The sequence below is a fragment of the Balaenoptera borealis genome (assembly GCF_965194805.1).
Source record: "Balaenoptera borealis genome assembly, chromosome: 18".
Lineage (NCBI taxonomy): Eukaryota > Metazoa > Chordata > Mammalia > Artiodactyla > Balaenopteridae > Balaenoptera > Balaenoptera borealis.
The window spans coordinates 21,969,485-21,988,719 of NC_138877.1; the positions used below are offsets into that span (position 1 = coordinate 21,969,485).

General features: G+C 47.8%; 2 protein-coding genes across 2 annotated transcripts in view; one reads left to right on the plus strand and one right to left on the minus strand.

Annotated features, from left to right (window-relative positions):
* Positions 1-19,229, minus strand: part of SIAH3 (siah E3 ubiquitin protein ligase family member 3) — an 83,947-nt gene extending 64,718 nt beyond the window's left edge. Inside the window, exon 1 of the mRNA XM_082365702.1 lies at positions 15,645-19,229. Within this exon, the coding sequence (XP_082221828.1) occupies positions 15,645-15,779 (135 nt within the window). The 5' untranslated portion in view covers positions 15,780-19,229. The remainder of the gene's footprint in view (positions 1-15,644) is intronic.
* LOC309615687 (uncharacterized protein) overlaps positions 1-19,235 on the plus strand; it is a 104,141-nt gene that overhangs the window by 4,487 nt on the left and 80,419 nt on the right. The window lies entirely within an intron of this gene.

The window sequence follows — 19,235 nt, forward strand, 5'->3', positions numbered from 1 at the left end:
GCCCAAACCCATGTTCTTTTAGAAGTACCCATGGCACCATCACGGTAGTGACTCCCAGACTCTCCCCAAGTGGACCTTAAAACATTTCTCAGCAGCATGTAGAGAGAGAACTGACCTGCAGATGATCAACTAGCCAGTTTAAGTTAGAGCAGCTGTAATAGAGTGGATAGAAGTCAGAACCCACTAGATTCCTCTTTCCTCTTACACTGCATCACTGTCAGGACCTGTGGACTAAGTGTGCCCCCCTTGCATCTGGTAATGACAACAACAGCCCTTACAACAATCCTAGGATGCAAGTACTACTGTTACGATTCCCATTTTACAGATGGGAAAACTGAGGCAGAAAAAAGCTAGATTGCAAGTCCAACGTTGCACAGCTTATAGCTGCGGAGGCAGTGGTTGAACCCAGGCAGTGTGGCTCCAGAGTCCGTCCCTCAGCATCACACTACCCTTGATTGTATCACTGACCCCAACTGTGAGCCCAGACCCAGTCCAGGCTCAGAAACCCAACACTGTCCTCAAGCAGGAGGGACCTGCAGGGCTTGGGCCAAATTTCACTGCTCGTCTAGCTCTGGCCTTGTAACCCGACTGTCCTCCTCCTAAGTTTCCAGCTTAGCGTAGGTTTCAGGAGACAGGCTCTGTCTCTTTCCCTGCTCTTGAGCCTCTGTCTTGCTAACCCGCTCAGTTCTCCTGCTTCCTTACCACGTTCTTACAGTCCTGAGCCTTCCATTTATTAATTAGACCCGCATTCACCAAGCACCTAGTGTGCGATGGTCATTTACGCTAGGCCTGGGGATACAAGAGCCTTGGGGGGTCTCACCGTGTGTGACAGGGACACAGATGTGCAAATGGTTGCATGGAGTGGAAGAGTCTGAGGGCTGTGATGAACGTCAATTCAGGGATCATTGAGGCAGACAAGGCAGGTTTGATTCTCCCTGGGGAGAGGGGCTATCAGGACAGGCTTCACAGAGGAGGCGGCACGGGCTGCTTCCTGCGGCTGCGCACCCCTGATACCAGCCAGTTGCCCGGAATTTTGCTGGTTGTCTCTTTGCCGGCCTGGACACACCCACGTGACCTCAGAGTGCAAGAAGGAGCTGCATTTATCATCTTTACTTTCTAATTGGTTAGTAGAAAATGTGCAGACGTCTGCCGTCCAATGCCAGCTCCAGGAACAGAGGACTGGCGGGTTCTAGCGCCCCCTAGACCACCCAGGAGTCCTGATGTTGCAAAGTTTCACGTCTGTCTGGAGTTGCGCCCCTTGCGCTCCCTAACAGTGACCCTGCCCCTGGTCTTCCCAGCTTCACGTGGAAAAAACATCCTCCCAGGTGTTCCCTGTTCTACTCCCACATACCCTTGAGAGATCTCAGGTGTAGAGAGAACCTATTGTATTAATCCTACACCCAGATAACGAAGATACGATGTAGAGAATGTAAAAGACTCATCTGGTGACTTTGGATAAGTTAACTGAGTCATTTCCCATCTTGAAGATTTCTCCCTTCCCTGCATGACAAGGCTCTCTTGCTTTCGTAATTTCAAACTTTCTCATTCTCAGAGAGTTTCCTCTAACCCACTATTCAAATAATGCCAGAAGTGTTTCCTGGAGACTTCCTTATTTACCATGGGAAAAAAAAAATGAAAAGAGGAAGGAGGGAAGGCAGGCAAAAAGAAATCAACGTCCACGAGGGCACTACTGCGTGCTGGGCACTGATCTAGGTGCTTTTGCATGTATTGGTCACATTTAATCCTCCACCAGCTTCGCAGCGTTTGTCTTATTATAGACAAGAAAACTGAAGCTCAGAGGGGTTGTCACTTGCCAAGGGTCACACAGCTATGAATATTGGAACTAAATTTGAAACCACGTCTGAATCCAAAGGCCATGATCTTTCCAGTACACGGAGAGGTGCTTAAAATACATCTGTAGAATTTCACGTTTCTACTAAATTTCTGTCACGATACATGGGTTAAGCTTTACCATTAACTGCTCGCGTCCTCCATTTTTCTTCCATCTTATTCACCTGTTCACGCTACCATTTGGCTTCAATTGTCTCAAACCCCTTTGAAAAGAGACCGCGTGTGGATGAGGTGAGCAGTGAAGAGCGGTCCTCCGCACACCCAGGTCACCCAGGAGGGAGGCACAGAGCAAGTGTCACCTCTCACCTGGCAGAGGGAGAAAGCCAAGGTTAAATGACTCGCCCAGGACCCCATGGGAACGGAGCCAGACCGCAGATGAGGGCTCCAGCCTCCCGGTTCTGAGGAAGCCTTGGCGGAGCGTTTTCGTGGAGCCGTGGTGAGTGCCTGGGAGCTTGCCTTTCCGCTCTCATTTCTCTTGGGTTCTTGGAGAGCCTCAGGTGTCTGGCACCGACTTCAGCCAGCACGCTGAGAAGGGTCCAACTGGCATTTATTTAATAACCGTAAACAGATGTATCGCTTGGGCTTCATGAGGCAGCTTCTGTTTTTTTTTGTCTTTCGTTATTGATTTGTTTTAATTGAACTGTAGTTGATTTACAATATTGTGTTAGCTTCAGGTGTAGACGAAATGATTCAGTTACACACACACTTATATATATATATATCCATTCTTTTTCAGATTCTTTTCCATTACAGCTTATTACAAGATATTGAATATAGTTCCCTGTGCTATACAGTAGGACCTTGTTGTTTATCTATTTTATATATAGTAGTGTGTATCTGTTAATTCCATACTCCTAATTTATCCCTCCCTTCCCCCTTTGGTAACCATAAGATAGTTTTCTCTGTCTGTGAGTCTGTTTCTGTTTTGTAAATAAGTTCATTTGTATTATTTTTTAGATTCCACATATAAGGAATATCATATAACATTTGTCTTTCTCTGTCTGACTTCATTCAGTATGATAATCTCTAGGTCCATCCATGTTGCCGTAAATGGCAATATTTCATTCTTTTTTATGGCTGAGTAATATTCCATTGTGTATATGTACCACATCTTCTTTATCTGTTCAGCTGTTGATGGACACTTGGGTTGCTTCCATGCCTTGGCTATCGTAAATAGAGCTGCTATGAACATTAGGGTGCATGTACCTTTTTGAATTAGAGGTTTTGTCTCTTCCAGATATATACCCAGGAGTGGGATTGCTGGATCATATGGTAGTTCTATATTTTAGTTTTTTAAGGGACCTCCATACTGTTTTCCCTAGTGGCTGCACCAATTTACATTCCCACCAGCAGTGTAGGAGGGTTCCCTTTTCTCCACACCCTCTCCAGCATTTATTATTTGTAGACTTTTTGATGATGGCCATTCTGACCCATGTAAGGTGATACCTCATTGTGGTTTTGATTTGCATTTCTCTAATAACTAGCGATGTGGACTCATCTTTTCATGTGCCTGTTGGCCATCTGTATGTCTTCATTGGAGAAATTTCTATTTAGGTCTTCTGACTATTTTTTGATTGGGTTGTTTGTTTTTTTGATATCGAGTTCTATGAGCTGTTTGTATATTTTGGAAACTAAGCCCTCGTTGGTGGCATTGTTTGCAAATATTTTCTCCCAATCTGTAGGTTGTCTTTTCGTTTTGTTGATGGTTTCCTTTGCTGTGCAAAGGCTTGTAAGTTTGATTAGGTCCCACTTGTTTATTTTTTTGTTTTTCTTTCTTTTGCCTTGGGAGACTCATGTAAGAAAATATTGCTACGGTTTATGTCAGAGAAAGTTTTTTTGGTCTGTGTTCTCTTCTAGGAGTTTTATGGTGTTGCGTCTTATATTTAAGTCTTTAAGCCCCTTTGAGTTTATTTGTGTGTATAGTGTGCCCTCCTGCTTGCGGGGAGGCCGGGCAGGTCTGGGGTCGGCAGAGCTGCCCGCAGTGCCAGCCCCCTGCCCCCGCTGTGGTCCTTCAGGCCGTCACCCTGAGGGGCGTCACGCGGGGCTGGGAACGGTGGTGATGGCACATCGCTCAAGTCTGAGGCACTTTCCTCACAGAATTCCTTTAGTTCCTTGGTGTCAGTGTCCCCCGTGAGCCCTCTGCAGCCTCTGTGACTTTCCCCAGATGTCAGAGCTGCTGGATGAGGTGACCCTGGGGGAGTACCTTGGCGGCCTCCCCTCCACAGCGCCTGGCCGAGCGTTTTCCTCGCGCCCCTGGAAGTCAGTATAGACGCTGCCCCTCGCGGCTCCAGCTTGTACCCTGGGAACAAAGCTCACAAACGTCGTTCCGCCCTCCTCCCAGAAGCTCACCTCTCCCCAGGACACCTCCCTCAACTCAGTTCTTCCCACGGCAGTTCTGGAAAAAAGAAATGTTTGAAGAGCATTAGGGGAAGGGTCGACCCTTCCCCTAATCAAGGTAGAGGCTCAGTTAAGTGAGGTAGAAAATGGTCATTAGAATTTCGCTCCTCTTCGATTTTAGTTTAAAAAAATAAATTTAGTAATAAAGTATGGCTGCTAATGGGAAAGGAAATTTCAAAGGCCTGTGGATCTCTCAGAGAACAGGTGTGACAGGGTAAGAGCCACGTTCTCTTGCAGGACATTTTTGCTTCTGTATAAAAAGATTTCTTTCTTCTTTTCTCAGAGAAAAAGTGGCCTGTTTAACGCTATCCCAGTGCTTAGAGAACGTTTTCATTTCTGACGTGGTCAACTAGTTCCCATTGTCGTTGAGAAGCAAGTGAGGAATTGACAGGACGACCACATGTCCCAGATTTGGGGGTCAGTGCTAGTTTCAGATGCTCTGTCCTGCTGTCCAACCATGTAACCCATTTAAAAAAATGATCATGGAGCACAAACTTCCTTTTCTGCAGGATAATTTTGAGTCATGCACTTAAATAAGGTTGTTGCCAAGATTTCCTTCAAGTATTTTATGCAAATCATAATTTTTATCGAGCCTGAATTGGAAGGCTAGGCTCTTTGTAGAAGCTTCCAGGTAAGCAGTTCTGTGACCGAGAGGGAGAGACAGCTTAACAAAGATTAAAAGCACCAGCTAAACTCTACCACTGATTGGATGCATCCTTGGACAAGTTACTTAATCTCTCTGTGCTTCAGCTTCCTCGTGTGTAATTTGGGGATAGATTGTCGGCATTGTTCTGAGGATTTTTAAAAAGGCAATTCAGGTAAATCACTTAGCATCACACTTAGCACTTAGTGAGTGCTCAATAAACGTGAGCTAATTCAAAAACATATACACATGTGTAGTTTTAACTTGGGTTCCCCCAAAGTAGAGCCTGAGATAAAAACTTGGATGCAGTGGTTTATTTGGGAAGTGATTCCAGGAAGCAGGAGGAAGGGACAAAGTCACTGCCATTGGCCACAGGGCTCCATTCCGCCAGGCAGCCCAGGGAAGCCTAGAGCATGTCTCCCAGGATCGGCCCCCAAGAGCTGGGGCATCTGTGTGTGTTTGATGTATGCAGACACAGGGTGAATGAGACAGGATCTTAGCTCAGTATTTTTAAATGAAATATAATATACTCAGTATTAGTCCTATGGCCAGTTTTTTCTTGTGAAAAGAGAACACTGAGGGATGACATACCAAGAAGTGCTTAAAAGCGCAGGATTTTAATTTTAAACGGCTCCGCCACAAACAGTTGTGTAAGATTGAGTAAGCTCTTTACCTTTCCTTTGCTTTGATAGAATGATAATATACTATTTCCTAGGGAGAATTAAATGCATAGCATTTAACACAGTTCCTGGACATAGCACGCCTTCAATAAATGGTAGCTATTTTGTGGTTTTTCTGATCATTATTGTTATTATTGTGTGCATAACTGTGACAGCAGAAAACTACAGTCTGTGGGTTTCAGGATATGTAGCTGGCTTAGCCTAAGTCACAATATACCTCTAATTTATAGAAAGGGAACGCGAGGTTCTGAGTGGCTACTTGCCTCGGACTTCCCAGCACATCCTTGGTGAAGTCGTGGGAATTAGATCTGAGGGACCATGGCATTGGCTACAAAGCTGGGCAGGTCGCTAGATGGGCTGGCCGGTCTTTTGTAAAGTCTGGTATTGATCTGATTTGGTTCTGTCTCTGTGGAGCCTTCCTAACGCCATGCTAACCCCGTCTTCCCTCCCCAAACGTGGTCTGCGATGGCCTTTCCCTTCCATAGAGGACACTCTCCAGTTTCGTCCTGCAGGGCCCTGTCCCTTCCACAGGCCAGTGTCTCCTGGCTGGAGTTCCCGGTGCCGCCTGGAGATAGCTCTGCGGCTCACAGCTCCCTCCTAATCACCGGTTCATGATTAAACATACATTAAAGGACCAAGGAATTATTGAGATACAGCATCTTGCAAGTAAAACTGATATTTCCTGTTACACCACAATTCTAAATTATCCACAAGGACCTTGTTCTTCTGCTAAAAACATTAGGCTGGTTTCAGATTGGTTTCTGATGGTGCTTTCATCCTGGGCCCAAGGTCAAGGTGAAAATGCAGCCTTTTGTAGTAGAACTTGATCCACCCTGCTATTGGAAAGCCTGGGGTTATGGCTCCCTGGCTTGGGTGACTTCACTTAGAGCCTCATCCCAGCCACTCGCTGTGTATTTGTGCCAGCACTAGAGACATGAGGAACATTGCCTTTGTAACGCCCCACTCTTACCCGGCTGCTTTATACCTTGGCAAGGTCCTGAGGACAAGGACCCCATGGGAAGATGCCCAGTGTGTGTGGGTCATAGTAGACAGGAAGCATCCTTATCCAACGCCCCTACCCCCCAGCAGTGTGGTGGCACAGATAGAGCGGTGGACCCTGCCTCTCATCAGCTGTGACCTTGGGCATCACCCCTTTGGGCCTCATCTGTTAGACCAGGACCTGGAACTGGAGCATGGCTCTGGTTCTCTGAGCTTGGACCTGCCATGCTCAAAATCTTAGTCACTCAACAGACAGGTCCTTTTACTGCTGACCCATCCCTCTCTTTCCCCCAACATCCAGTTTGAGTAGAAGTTTGATCACTCATACAAGTTGGGCAAAAGAATCTTGGTCACATCTTGTGTATCAGGTAACATCTCTAAGGGACTCCACTTACCAGCAGTGATAGTTACCATTTATGGAGTATGTGTTAGGTGCTGGGTGCTATGCTAAGCGCTTTATGTGTATCATGATATTTCACCTTCAGGACAATCATTTTATAGTTGGGGAAATGCGGGCTTAGGGAGGTCAAAGAGATTACTCAAGGGAAGTGACAGCATTGGATTCAAACCCAGATCAGACTGACTCCAAAGCCCATACTCCAGGACCTCAACTAGAATGTTACTCTTTTCTCGCCCATCACTGTCTTCTCCCTTTTACCTCTTTCCTGAGGCTGGAGTGGTCAGTTACAGGTTGGGTCGGGGAGAGGGATCTATCTTGTTCATCTCCATCCTTTGCTCCACAGTGCTGGGAACCAGGTTTCCGCATCCACTGGGCTTCGTACCCTGTGATCTTTATATATACACACACACACACACACACACACACACACACACACACACACACACACACACACACACACACACATATATATTTTTTTTGGCTGCATTGGGTCTTTGTTGCTGCGCACGGGCTTTCTCTAGTTGGGGCGAGTGGGGGCTACTCTTCATTGCTGTGTGCGGGCTTCTCATTGCGGTGGCTTCTCCTGTTGTGGAGCATGGACTCTAGGTGCGTGGGCTTTAGTAGTGTGGCACGCGGGCTCAGTAGTTATGGCACAGGGGCTTAGTTGCTCTGCGGCATGTGGGATCTTCCTGGTCCAGGGCTCGAACCCGTGTCCCCTGCATTGGCAGATGGACTCTTAACCACTGCGCCACCAGGGAAGCCCTGTACCCTGTGATCTTGCGCTATTCAGAGACCACTCAGGGTACAAACAGGTTGGCATCTCAGAACCTCCATTGACTCTGTGTGTGTGTGTGTGTGTGTGTGTGTGCGTGCGCGTGCGTGTGTAGAAACTCAGGTTGGAGTGAGGGAACTCAGCCCTGTGGCCTACCTCTGTGCTTTTTAACAAGTGTCTGATGACAGTGGGATCCAGGAATTCTTTCTTGGCTTAGGAAGGTCAGAGCATCTCTCGCCTGCCCTTGATGCCAGGGGCTGCATCCTCCATTAAGCATCAACCCCCTTCATCCCGCCCGGCTCAGAGGGAAGCTACCTCCTCAAGGCAGAATGAACTGAAGGGCGGAGAGAAAATGTCCAGTCTCCCAGGGGGCTTGCAGTTTTTGCCCACCTACCTCTCCCCACCCCGCTGCATCTCTCAGTGGTGTCACTCAGCCTCAGACCCACGCCCTCCGGATCAGGCGCCCCTCACAGGGCCGCTTGCCCCTGTGCTTAGTCAGCTGCCTCTAATGAAAAGAAGGCATGCATAAGTCATGAGGGCCTGTCCCGGGGTGGGAGGAAAAGGGGCCTCACGTCTCCTGGCTCCCATGACGGGCACCAGCTCATCGGCCCCTGTTCCACTGCAGGCACACGTGTCCTCCCAGCCCCAGCCTCTCTCCCGTTGCACTTCTGGGCTCAGAACCCAAGCAGGGTTCAGGGCTTTCTTTGAAGTTAGGTAGTAAGGACAAATCTGACTTTTACGTAAGGCAAGAAATTGTCCTGTTCAAAATCTCTTCAAGGCCAAGGGCAATTCACAAATACCAAGGAACAGCAAGCACCGAGGCCTGCAGGGAGGGAGGGGAGGCGGAGAAAGACAGAAGGTGGGGTTTTGGGGAGTTGACTCTAGCTTCCCAGGAGTGGCTTTTAGTTTTTATCGTAATGACCCGTGTTGACAATAACTGCTGCTATTTACGGACTCTCTCCTCTGTGGCAGACATTTTCCTTCTGTGAACTCATTTACGCCTGCAGCGGCCATAGAAGGTGGGCGTTCTTTTTTTAACATCTTTATTGGAGTATAATTGCTTTACAATGGTGTGTTAGTTGCTGCTGTATAACAAAGTGAATCAGCTATATATACACATATATCCCCATATCCCCTCCCTCTTGTGTGTCCCTCCCACCCTCCCTATCCCACCCCTCTAGGTGGTCACAAGGTGGGCGTTCTTTTCTCCTTTTTAAAGAGGAGGAAATGGAGCCTCTGAGAGGCAAAGTCATTTGTTCAAAGTCACACATCGGCCAATGGCACAGTCTGGATTTGAATTCAGACCTGTCTGCCCCAAAGCCCATGTTTTTTTCCTACACCCACTGCTTCTCCCCATATTGATCTAGTGGATTTATAAAATATGTACTAAGGGCAAAATATAATGCTCTATGCTTTTTTTTTTTTTTTTTTTTTTTTGGCCTCGTGGCTTGCAGGATCTTAGTTCCCCGACCAGGGATTGAACCCAGGCCCTCAGCGGGAAAAGCGTGGAGTCCTAACCACTAGACCGCCAGGGAATTCCCTATGCTCTATGCTTTTGACAGTGTATCTCTTTACATTTGATTTTTAAATATGATGTGCATGCATCCATGTTAGTTATATTGTTTTTAAAAGAATTCAAAAAAGAAAAGGAAAGAAGATTTATGGAGGGGGTAGGGGAATAAGGGAGGAAGATGGTGAAGAGGCTCCAGTTTGCTAAGGAAACGTGGATCTGACAAAGGGGAGATGGTGGGTGTGTGGTGCAGCCCATGGGGTCACACTGCTGGCCTGGGCCTGATGGGGTGCAGGAAGGGGGGTCCCTGCAATTTTCTGCTTCCACAGCATGGACCCAAGCAAGGGATATTTAGTTAGGGCTAATCGGAAGGCAGCCCGGGGCAGTGTAGGGGATCTAGGTCTGACATCAGGAGAGCTGACTTCTGGTTCCTAAATTCTGTCACTAAGTAGGTTGACTCTGCAAAAGTCAAGCAGTGGGTTGAAAAGATATACTCACATCCTAATGCCTGGAACCTGTGAATATTACCTTAACTAGCAAAAGAGTGAATATTATATGACCGAAGGTGTGATTAAATTAAGGATCTTGCAATGAGAAGCTTATCCTGGATTATCCAAGTAGGCCCTAAATGCAATAACCTGTATCCTTATAAGATGTACACACACAGGAGAGAAGGAGGCCATGTGACCCCAGAGGCAGCGATTGGAGGGATGTGGCCACAAGCCAAAGAACACGTGGAGTTCTCAGAAGCCAGATGAGGCAAGGGACAGACTCTTCCTTGGAGACTTGCAGAGAGCCTGGCCCTGCTGACACCTTGATTCTGGACTTCCAGCCTCCTGATTTCCCTGAGAAATAGATCACTCTGATTTTCAGCTGCCCCATTTGTGGTAATTTGTTACAGCAGCCGTAGGAACCGAATACAAGTCATTGCCCTCTCTGGCCTCCGTTTCCTCCACTGTAAACTAAGACGGTTCAGGCTCCCAGTTCTGACATTCTCCCCATCACTCTCTGAGCCATAGCGAATGGAGCTCCATTCTCCAGGTCACCCCTTCCATGTGGCACTTTGTGTCTAAACAGGCCCCCTTTCCCCTCTGGGGAACGGAGTTGGTTGAGTCCAGATGACTTTGCTAAGAGTAAAATACCATCCCAGACAGTTAATTTTTTTTTTTTTTTCTTATTGTTAATTGCTAGAGAAGCGTTCTGCCCTGCCCCAGGGAAGCCATCCAAATAACTCTGACCTCTCTGTGGATTTCAAAGAAAGCTTTCAGTCTCTGTTTTCTCATGTCTTCCAAACAGTCCCTGCAGCTTGAGGGACCGTGGTGAAGGGAGAGCCACAAAATTTGCTCCGGGGCTGCCGGATAAATGCAGAACGGAGGCAAGGGGCTCACATCACCTCTGCGCCAGCTTCGGCCTCCTCTGCATCCCCGTCACCAGCGTGCTGCTCACCAAGTAGCTGCTCGGGGCTCGCGCCTCCAGTTACGTGACTCAGGAGCCTCATTTGCAATCACCATTAACCAGAAAAGCCGCGTGACTGCTCTGTGCCTACAGTGTCGAGCGTCTTATAATATTCACAGAAACCAAAGGGCTGGAGGCAGCGGCAAGGGAAAGGCTTTAAAATAAAGCTCACAGAGTGAGGACAGCCAGCTCGGCTCCTTCCTCATCCTTTCTCCCCACCCCCGTCTAAGGTGCTGTTTGAGCTGTGAAGAGCCTCCAGCCTGGGCAGCAAAGGAAGATGGTGAAATGTCCAGAGGACTGGGGATGCGACCCTCAGACATGGCTGTGTCGGGAAGAGCTGAGTAACCCACACCCTGGCTGTGAAACAATCTTATCAGAAGCCTTTAACTGCCTTAAACTAGTTATTCAGGCTGAATACTCCAGGGCCACCTCTGAATCTCTAAAAACCGATGTTCATGTCTTTAGCGTTCCTTCAGCTGCCTGCCATGCTGTGTCAAGCAGAGTTTGTGAAAGCCCCAGGGCAGACGCGGGATCTCCAAAGATCAGCCCATGAACGGTAGAGGTGAGGGTTGCCTTTGCCCCCCGCCTCTCCTCGGCTCCCTCCTTGGATGATCCCCACCTCCCAGCCCCACCATCACTCATAACACATTCATCCATACGGGTTGGTCTCAGAATGAAAGGCACGTGGATGCTTCAAGTGATGGTACTAAAATGCCCTAATTTTAGATTTAGTATCTGTCAGGCACAAATTATAGCCATCATTATCCCGTATGCCCTTCCCACTGTGTGTGTGCGTGCATGACTGTGAGAGTGTGTGTGTGTGTGTCTGTCTGTCTGTCAACTCAAGGTTAACGGGTAATAACCGAAAAGAGCTCCAGGGACTGGCCCGGCTGGATGGAGGTATGAATAGCCTCCCAGGAGAGGTGGGGAGGTTCCGCCCTCGGGTCTGGATGCCGGGGAATGCGCTGGGGGTCTCGGCAATGACACTGGCCCTGGTGAGGGCCTTTTGGAAGTCTGCCAGAAAGTGTTTTGCTAGACTTCTTTCAGAACCTGGTTTATCCAGCACTGTGTCTACAGGGAGGAAGTCGCCCAGCCAGCCTCTGCTCAGCGCCTGTCCGCTTGGGAAGCGCTGAGCGCTGACCCCAGAGGGGTCTGGCTGTCACTACAGACCCTTCCCTGGAGAGGTCTGGGTGCAGAGACTGGCCAGGTCACCCCTCAAAGGGCACCTCTGGGGATGGGACAGAAGCAGGGAGGGCTGCCCGGGGCAGGGCACTGTACAAGCAGCGAGTGTCGATGGGAGAGGGGCCAGGAGAGAAAGGCTTTCTTGGTTTGGAAACAAGCAAAGGACACGAGGGAGAAAGCAGTGCTGAATCAGGACCAAGAGCCCACATCCTCCCCGGTGCCAGCCTGCAGCCCATGGGCCACATTTCAGTGACCTCCATGAATGAGAAAGCAGATGGCAGCCAGCCAAGATCACCGGCTCCTTGGTGGTCCCTTTTCATGGGGTGGGAAGGAGAAGTGGGGGGCCTGATCCCTTTAAGGAGCCATCCCTGTAGGCAGAGACAGACAGACAGACACAGGGCAACACAGAGTGCCGTTTGCCGTCCACAAGAGCCAGCTCTGTTATGGATTCTTCTTGAAGCAGAAGATCCTCCTATTCCAGGCCAGCGACTCTAAACACCCCTTTAAAGTAGGGTGGGCTTAAGGAGTGTAATGGCTTTAACTGGGTTGGCTGCATTCCCCGGGAAGGCTTCTGCCTTCCACTTAGACGGACAGGCATCAGCTTGCTTGAAGGAATCCCAGGTTACCGAGTAATCGCCATAATAAAATTGAGAATGAAGGTGACCCACAGAAGCATGGTAAATACACAATTTTCTCTGCTCAGTAAGTGAATTTTGATTATAACTCAGCACTTGCCTCAGGTCCTAAAGTACTGCTAGCATTCTCAGGAAAGCCCAGGAAAGGACAAAGTGCAAGAAATGCTTCCACAAAGAAAAACACAGGCTTCCCAGCCCTCTTTGTAGCAATATGCAACCTAGAAAATTGAAAGCAAGGTTGCAGTCTCTCTGTCCTTGGTCACCATTTCACGTACCAGCCTGTCATACAGAATGAGGGGAAGCACCGCAGATCAATGGCTATTCTGGGTTCACATTGCCACAGCTTTTTTTTTTTTTTTCTTTAAAAAAAGAATTTTTCTTCCTATGTGGATCACAGCTTATTACGTCTAAGGCATATTTCTGTGGTCTGTCTATGGAAAGGAATGCTGAGAAGGAGCGCTTTCTTTCGAGGTTTTATGCATTTTTTAATATCAGTGGTGGGGCAGCAATGCTCCTAGAGAACTGTTCCTTTATAAGCTCCAAAGGGTTGTTAGCCCTCAGGTTTGAGAAGCAGGTAAAACTTACCTGATGGGCCACCTGGAGGCTGGATGAGACCTCCCCAGGGGCAACCTGCGATGCAGAGGTCTGTCTCCACCTGGTACAGCCTCTGTAAATCCTGTGTGTCCTGCTGCAACCCCTGGTAACATTAGCGGCCGTCGATTTGATTTGTTTATCTGCAGTGACACTCATCTGAGCAAAATCTCTAAGTGGCTTTTTATAGGAAATGAAAAGCCAAATGAGAATGTACGTGAAAAAGTGAGCCATGGGGAATAGCCTCTCAAAGCATATGTCACCTATTTTTATGTTACTAAGTTGGCTGAAGGCTTTAAGTGATAACTTTTGAAGTTCCTAATGGAACCCTACAAATTATGTACGATAATGTAATCTTTTTTTGGAGGAGACCATTATAAAGCACATCTACCTCGAGTATCATCTCTTTTTCAGCCTCACAGAGTCGTGGAGGAGGCAGGCTAAAGATTCATAGGTTCATTTTGAAGGTGAGGAAGGGAAGGCTCAGAGACATCGCGTCATTCAAGGTCACACAGCTAGTCAGCACTGACCCAAGGACTCTGACACTGAGTCTGGACTCCTGAGTCCGGGCAGCAGGACTACCTGTCAATATCCAGGCTGACATCACAGAAACATACACACAGATGCATTTCACTCCACCCCACACCAAGATCTTAGCGCCCTTCTTCCCCTCCATCATCTGCTGCAGCCAACGAACCATCTAAATTCAAACTTTGGAAATGCTAAGTCTCATAAAAAATTTGTAAAGGTTTTAAAATGCAAAACAGGGATAAACAAAATTTCTTGCCACAGGGAACTAACTAATGTAAAGTGACAAAATAATGGGAGTTTGAATGCAGTCTCAAAAGTGGCCATAAAATGGAATTCAGAATCGTATTTTAATATGTACATCATACACTCGCTTTGCCAAGGATGACTGGGGGTGAATTCTCATTTATAAAAGTAAGCCATGAAGGGAAAAAGAAAATAGGAGAATGAGGGGAAGAGAGAGGAGGAGAGGGGAAGAGGGAGAAAGGGAGAGAGAGAGAGAGAGCGAGAGAAGGAGGGACTGAGATTGGGGAGGCTGAGCGGTTGAGGGAGATGGCATTAGTCACAGCTTGGGTACCGCAGGAAGCCGGTTGCTAGGTCGGGAGAACCATAGCTGTCCCAGAGTAGTGCATCACCCCTCCATCCAGGAGTGGCCTTGGCATATGGCCCCAGGGGCTCCAGGCAGCTGTCCCTCCTGAGGACTTCCAGGAATTGTGGGGAAGGTGCGGGGAGGGGGGCGTTGCAGGGAGGCCTCCTTCAGCACTGGCCTGCAGGGCGCCAGCTGAAGAGAGTTTGGCTGCAGGAGTTTATACAGCGATGAGCAACAGGCAATACCTCCTGCCCAACAGCAGTGGTCAGAATGACAGATCTATTCTGGCAGAGACTCTTCCGTGGCTCAGCTGCAAACGTGCCCTTCCCCCGTCACTCCGCCTTGGGTATAATGAGGACAGGAAAGCAACTCCCAAACGAGTCCATCGTTTATTTGGGGACAGAGCCCATTGGGCTCAGACCTTCACACTGGGGGGGGGGGGAGTTCAGCTGCGCCCGCGCACCGCCCCTCCCGCCCTACCTTCCCGTCTTCCCTGCCTCCCCTAGCCAGGGACTCTGCATTCATTTCCCCCAGTCTTGGCGGTGATGTGAAGCGGTCCCTCCAGCCCACATTTTGGCTGTTCTCTTAAAGGGCATTGGCCTAAAGGCACAGACGCAGCGTCAGCGGCGTCAGAAGCGCAGCCCGGCGGCGGCCACAGCAAAGAGGCACCCGCAGCGCCTGCGGTGATTCGGGCAGTGGCAGCTCTGAGCCGGTTTCATTTCGATACTCTTGGAGCAAATCTGCCCCTCCTGTCCTCAGCGCACCGGGCGCATCTAGCTCGAAGGAAGGAAAGAAGACGAACTCCTCCCGACATCCCCCCCCCCACCCCGATCCCCACTCACGCCGAGTCTGAGCACAGGGGGAAAACACTTTGAAGAAGGAGCCCTCTCCCCAACTCCCAGATCCCTGCCTCGGGGTTCCTGCCCCCCGACCCCGACCCCAGTTACTTCAGCGGCAGCCAGAGGGGCTTCTTAAATCCGTGTGCTTGCCTGCCTTTCCAGCACGTGGGACAGACTGCGATTTGGGTAACTTTTCAAATCCTGTCTCCTAAACACTTGCCCACAAATATTTGGGAGAGAGAGGGGCACGCCCCCTGCTTCCTCCACCGCCCTCACTTCTGACCTCCAACCCCCTCCTCGGCTGACAGCGTGGACAAAAAAAAAAAAAAAAGACTCTCACTCCAGTTTCTCTTGCCAGTCGGGGAAACAACACACTGTCGCCGAGAGCATCCAACCACCAAGAGAGGGAGAATGCGCCGAGGCACCGGCTCCGGGTACCCAACACCGTCCTGGCGCCAGCGGACCAGCCTTTGCCGCGAGTTCCCCGCGCTCGCGGGAGGGTCACAGTCGCCCCCGGAGGATGGACTTGAACCCAAGCCGCGGGAACATCAAACGAGAGAGAGAGCCACTCACCTTTAGGTTGTGCGTGGGGTTTACAACGCAGACAAGTTGCCCAGCGGCAGAGAACACCCGTTTAGCCTTGTAATGCTGAAAGCGGAGGTGAATGAGATCTAACACAGCCCCAAAGCACTGGGTGAAGAAAAGCATCACAACTTTTTTGGGGGGGTGGGGGGTTGTTGGCACAGGAAGGCAGCGGAGGAAGCTGTAAGTCCTTGGGCTCTGGAAGGAGCGCAGCCTCTGAGACACTACGCTCCAGCCCGGCTTAGTGTGCCTTCATATTCATCATCAAAATAAGACGGTTAGAATCTTGCAGCAGTGAGGCGGCCAATCAAAAGGACAGAAATGTTATCCTTGAGGTGCAGAGACAGCCAATAACAAATGCCTCCCCTACCGAAACTCCCTGATGAATTGAGCCTGGCGGAGAATGTATTATTGAACATTACCATAGATCAGCACATTGCATTTATCTTGTGATTACAGCCAACCATACATAATGCTGGGGAGATAGGCTGACAAAATTGATTGCTTAATGTGTCTCCATTTATTAATTGACTTAATTTAACACGAGAGGCTTTCTTAATGCACTGGCAAAAACGTAAAGCATTTAAACCGCCAAAACACCCTGCTCCAAAGTAAGCAGATGGATGACGCAGATCGCGGCTTGATTCACCAGAGCTGCTTGGGAGAAAATCAAATATTACAAGACTCCTCCGATTCCAGATAAGGGTTTGGCAACAGCAGAAACGTGCATCTTTCAATCTTGTGCTCTGACTCTCTCTGCAGTTTGGATTTCAGCCCCTTGATAAATCTTACTCTCCACTCTTTATCAGAGAAAAAGCATTCCTGACAAATAAATGCGTTTAGAGTTGAGGGGGGAAAAATGTATGTATATCTATAATACTGTAATTACTGAGGCCTGAAAATATTAAAGCATAAAAGTGTACAGAGTATGCTTCTAAAAATAATGAAATCCCTGATGCATGAATGCACACACACAGAAAAACCTACACAGAGAGGAGAGTGGCTTGTAAATCAGCAAAATAATTACAGCTGCGGAGGGCTTTTGCTTGTCATTCATTTGCATATTGGTGGGCAGCAAATTGCTAATTAACCACTAGATTGTTGGAGACGTTAAAATAGAGATTGAGAGCACACATACAACATCATTTGCTTGTCTCTGCGAATGCCAGCAGCACATTTCTGTGCTGGAGCAGGCAGAGGGCATTCCAGTCCTCAGCCCGCACTCCCTCTCTCTCCAGAACTGGGCTGGTAGAGGCGCTAAGCCCACCCACTGGTTCTGGAGGAAAGGCTCTTGAGCAGTACACGAGGAGTCTTAGGGTTTGGGGGGAACAAGCTCTGATGGCTTAGTCAGTCTTTGGGACTAAAGCAGGAGAATTGCATGTGCTGTGTTTCTCATTCTCTTTGGTTGTTTCTCCGCTGGGAAGCCAGCCCAGACGCGGTGAGCCTGGGTGAGCATCAGTCTTGGGTGTGAATTACACGCAGAGTGTGAGCCCATTGCTTCTTCCTGATTGGCTCTCGCTCCACTCTGGCTACAGTACTTGGGTTGTAATGTAGGCAAAGCATACGCACACCTGGGACACCTACATCTGTGACCTGGTCAGGCAATTAAACCAACTACTGATTAAAGTATAGGGGGAAAAAATGCACAGTTTTCCTGAAACCAGGACAAAGCCCAGGTGTGTTCGTTTTCACTTGAGTTTAAAACCATACCAATGTGTTCAGAAACAAATAAGCCAAGCACCAATTAAAATGGAAACTTTGTACTTTCTAGAATAATTGCGCTGGCACAAAATTAGGAGATGACAACATTTGAACTGATTAGAACCTCATCTATGTGATGCTTGTATAGGATATGAGTCCCTGGACCCATTCATAATATGGTTCATAAATAAGAGTTGCTGACCTACAATACCAGAATGCTCTTTCTAAAGTTTTCATTTTCCAGAACAAGCTTTCAGCAGTTCAGCAAGAAAACATTCAGTATTCTTTTATTGCCTTTCTTAAAAGAAATAAATAAAAGTGACCATACTCCCCTAGTTCATAATTCAGAAGGTCCGAACTTTTTCTTTCTACATCCTTTGTTAGAATGGAACTATTATGCTGTTTGTTTCTACCTCTGGGGAACCTCAGACAGGTTTCTTAAAACCTCACTTAGGCTCAGTTCCCACACCTGTAACATGGGGATAATAGCAAATTATTTCCCTCTCAAGGTTATTGTGAAGACTAAGATGATGTATCTGGAAGAACCCAGCATAGTGCCTGATTCAAAGCAGCCTTTCAATACTTGAGTCTACTGAGTGTCTTTGGTGGAAGAGTGATTATCTTCAGAATGTTTTTCCTTCCTGTTCCGCGAAATATTTTTCCCCATGAATATTCACCCTACCATCCAGGGTCACAAAAGCAGAGGACGTGATAAGAGCAGACTTGACTCTTGCTATGTTCTTAAGGGTGGGTGTTCCTGGTATTACCTGGACACTGGGTCTGGGAGTGCGGGCTGAAGGGCTAAGGAGTGCGTATTGACATCAGTGGTGAGAACAGTGCCACAGACCTGCTGTTATGGATGCTTTTCCTTAATCCCAGACCTGACCTTTTGTCCTACTCTCTACCCCCAAACTGGTTTACATCACTCTACTTTCGAATATTAAGCACACCCATCTGTTCTCGGAATCAGTCCTCAAAATAATCATCCATCGGGAAATGTCTCAAGCTATAACCCTGATAACAAATGCTCATGGTTAATGTCTGCAAAACAGGGTGGCACAGACTAGCCTTCGTGTAGAGATTTAGAGCTGTGTTCGCCTCTTGCCACTAAGTTGGCCCCTCTGTGTAGCCACACCAATCCTCTCATGCTGCACTACGGTGCCCAAGGCTTCCCCTTCACCTCCATAGCAACCAGATTTACATTTTATCTGGACCAGAAAGTCTCAGAGATTGGTAATTAGACAAATTTGGATTGAAAGCCTACGTTGCTACTTACTGTTACTTTGGGTAAATTATGTAATCTTACTGATGCTTAGTTTTGTTTGTCTGTAAAAATGAAGCTGATGACTCCCTTGTAAAGTAGTTTAAAGATGAAGTGAGATAATAAAAGTAAAACAACCAGCCCAGTGACTGGTTTTCATAATAACTTTAATGAGAAGCTATTGTCATCGTCATTGCCATCATCTCATCAAAAAAATTTTTGTCCAAGTCAACCCAAAGTTCTGGTGAGCATATGGAACAACCAAAATTCTCATGTACTGCTGGAAACCACTTTGGAAAGCTGCTTGGAAGCATCTAGCATCTAGTAAAGCCAAACATATGGGTACCCGATGACCCAGAAAGCCCACTCCATATTCCCAACAGAGGTGTGAGCGTGTGCTTAGCAAAAGACTGGTACTAGGATTTTCATTGCAATGTATTCATAATATAGTTTCATAGCAACTGTAGTCACAATGGGTAAAAACTGGAAACAACCTAAGTATCTATCAAAAATAAAATGGATAAATTACATGATTTTTTTCCTTCTTTTGTTAAATACTACATTAAAAAAATAGAATAAACTATTGCTACATGCAACAATGCAATAACATGGATGGATCT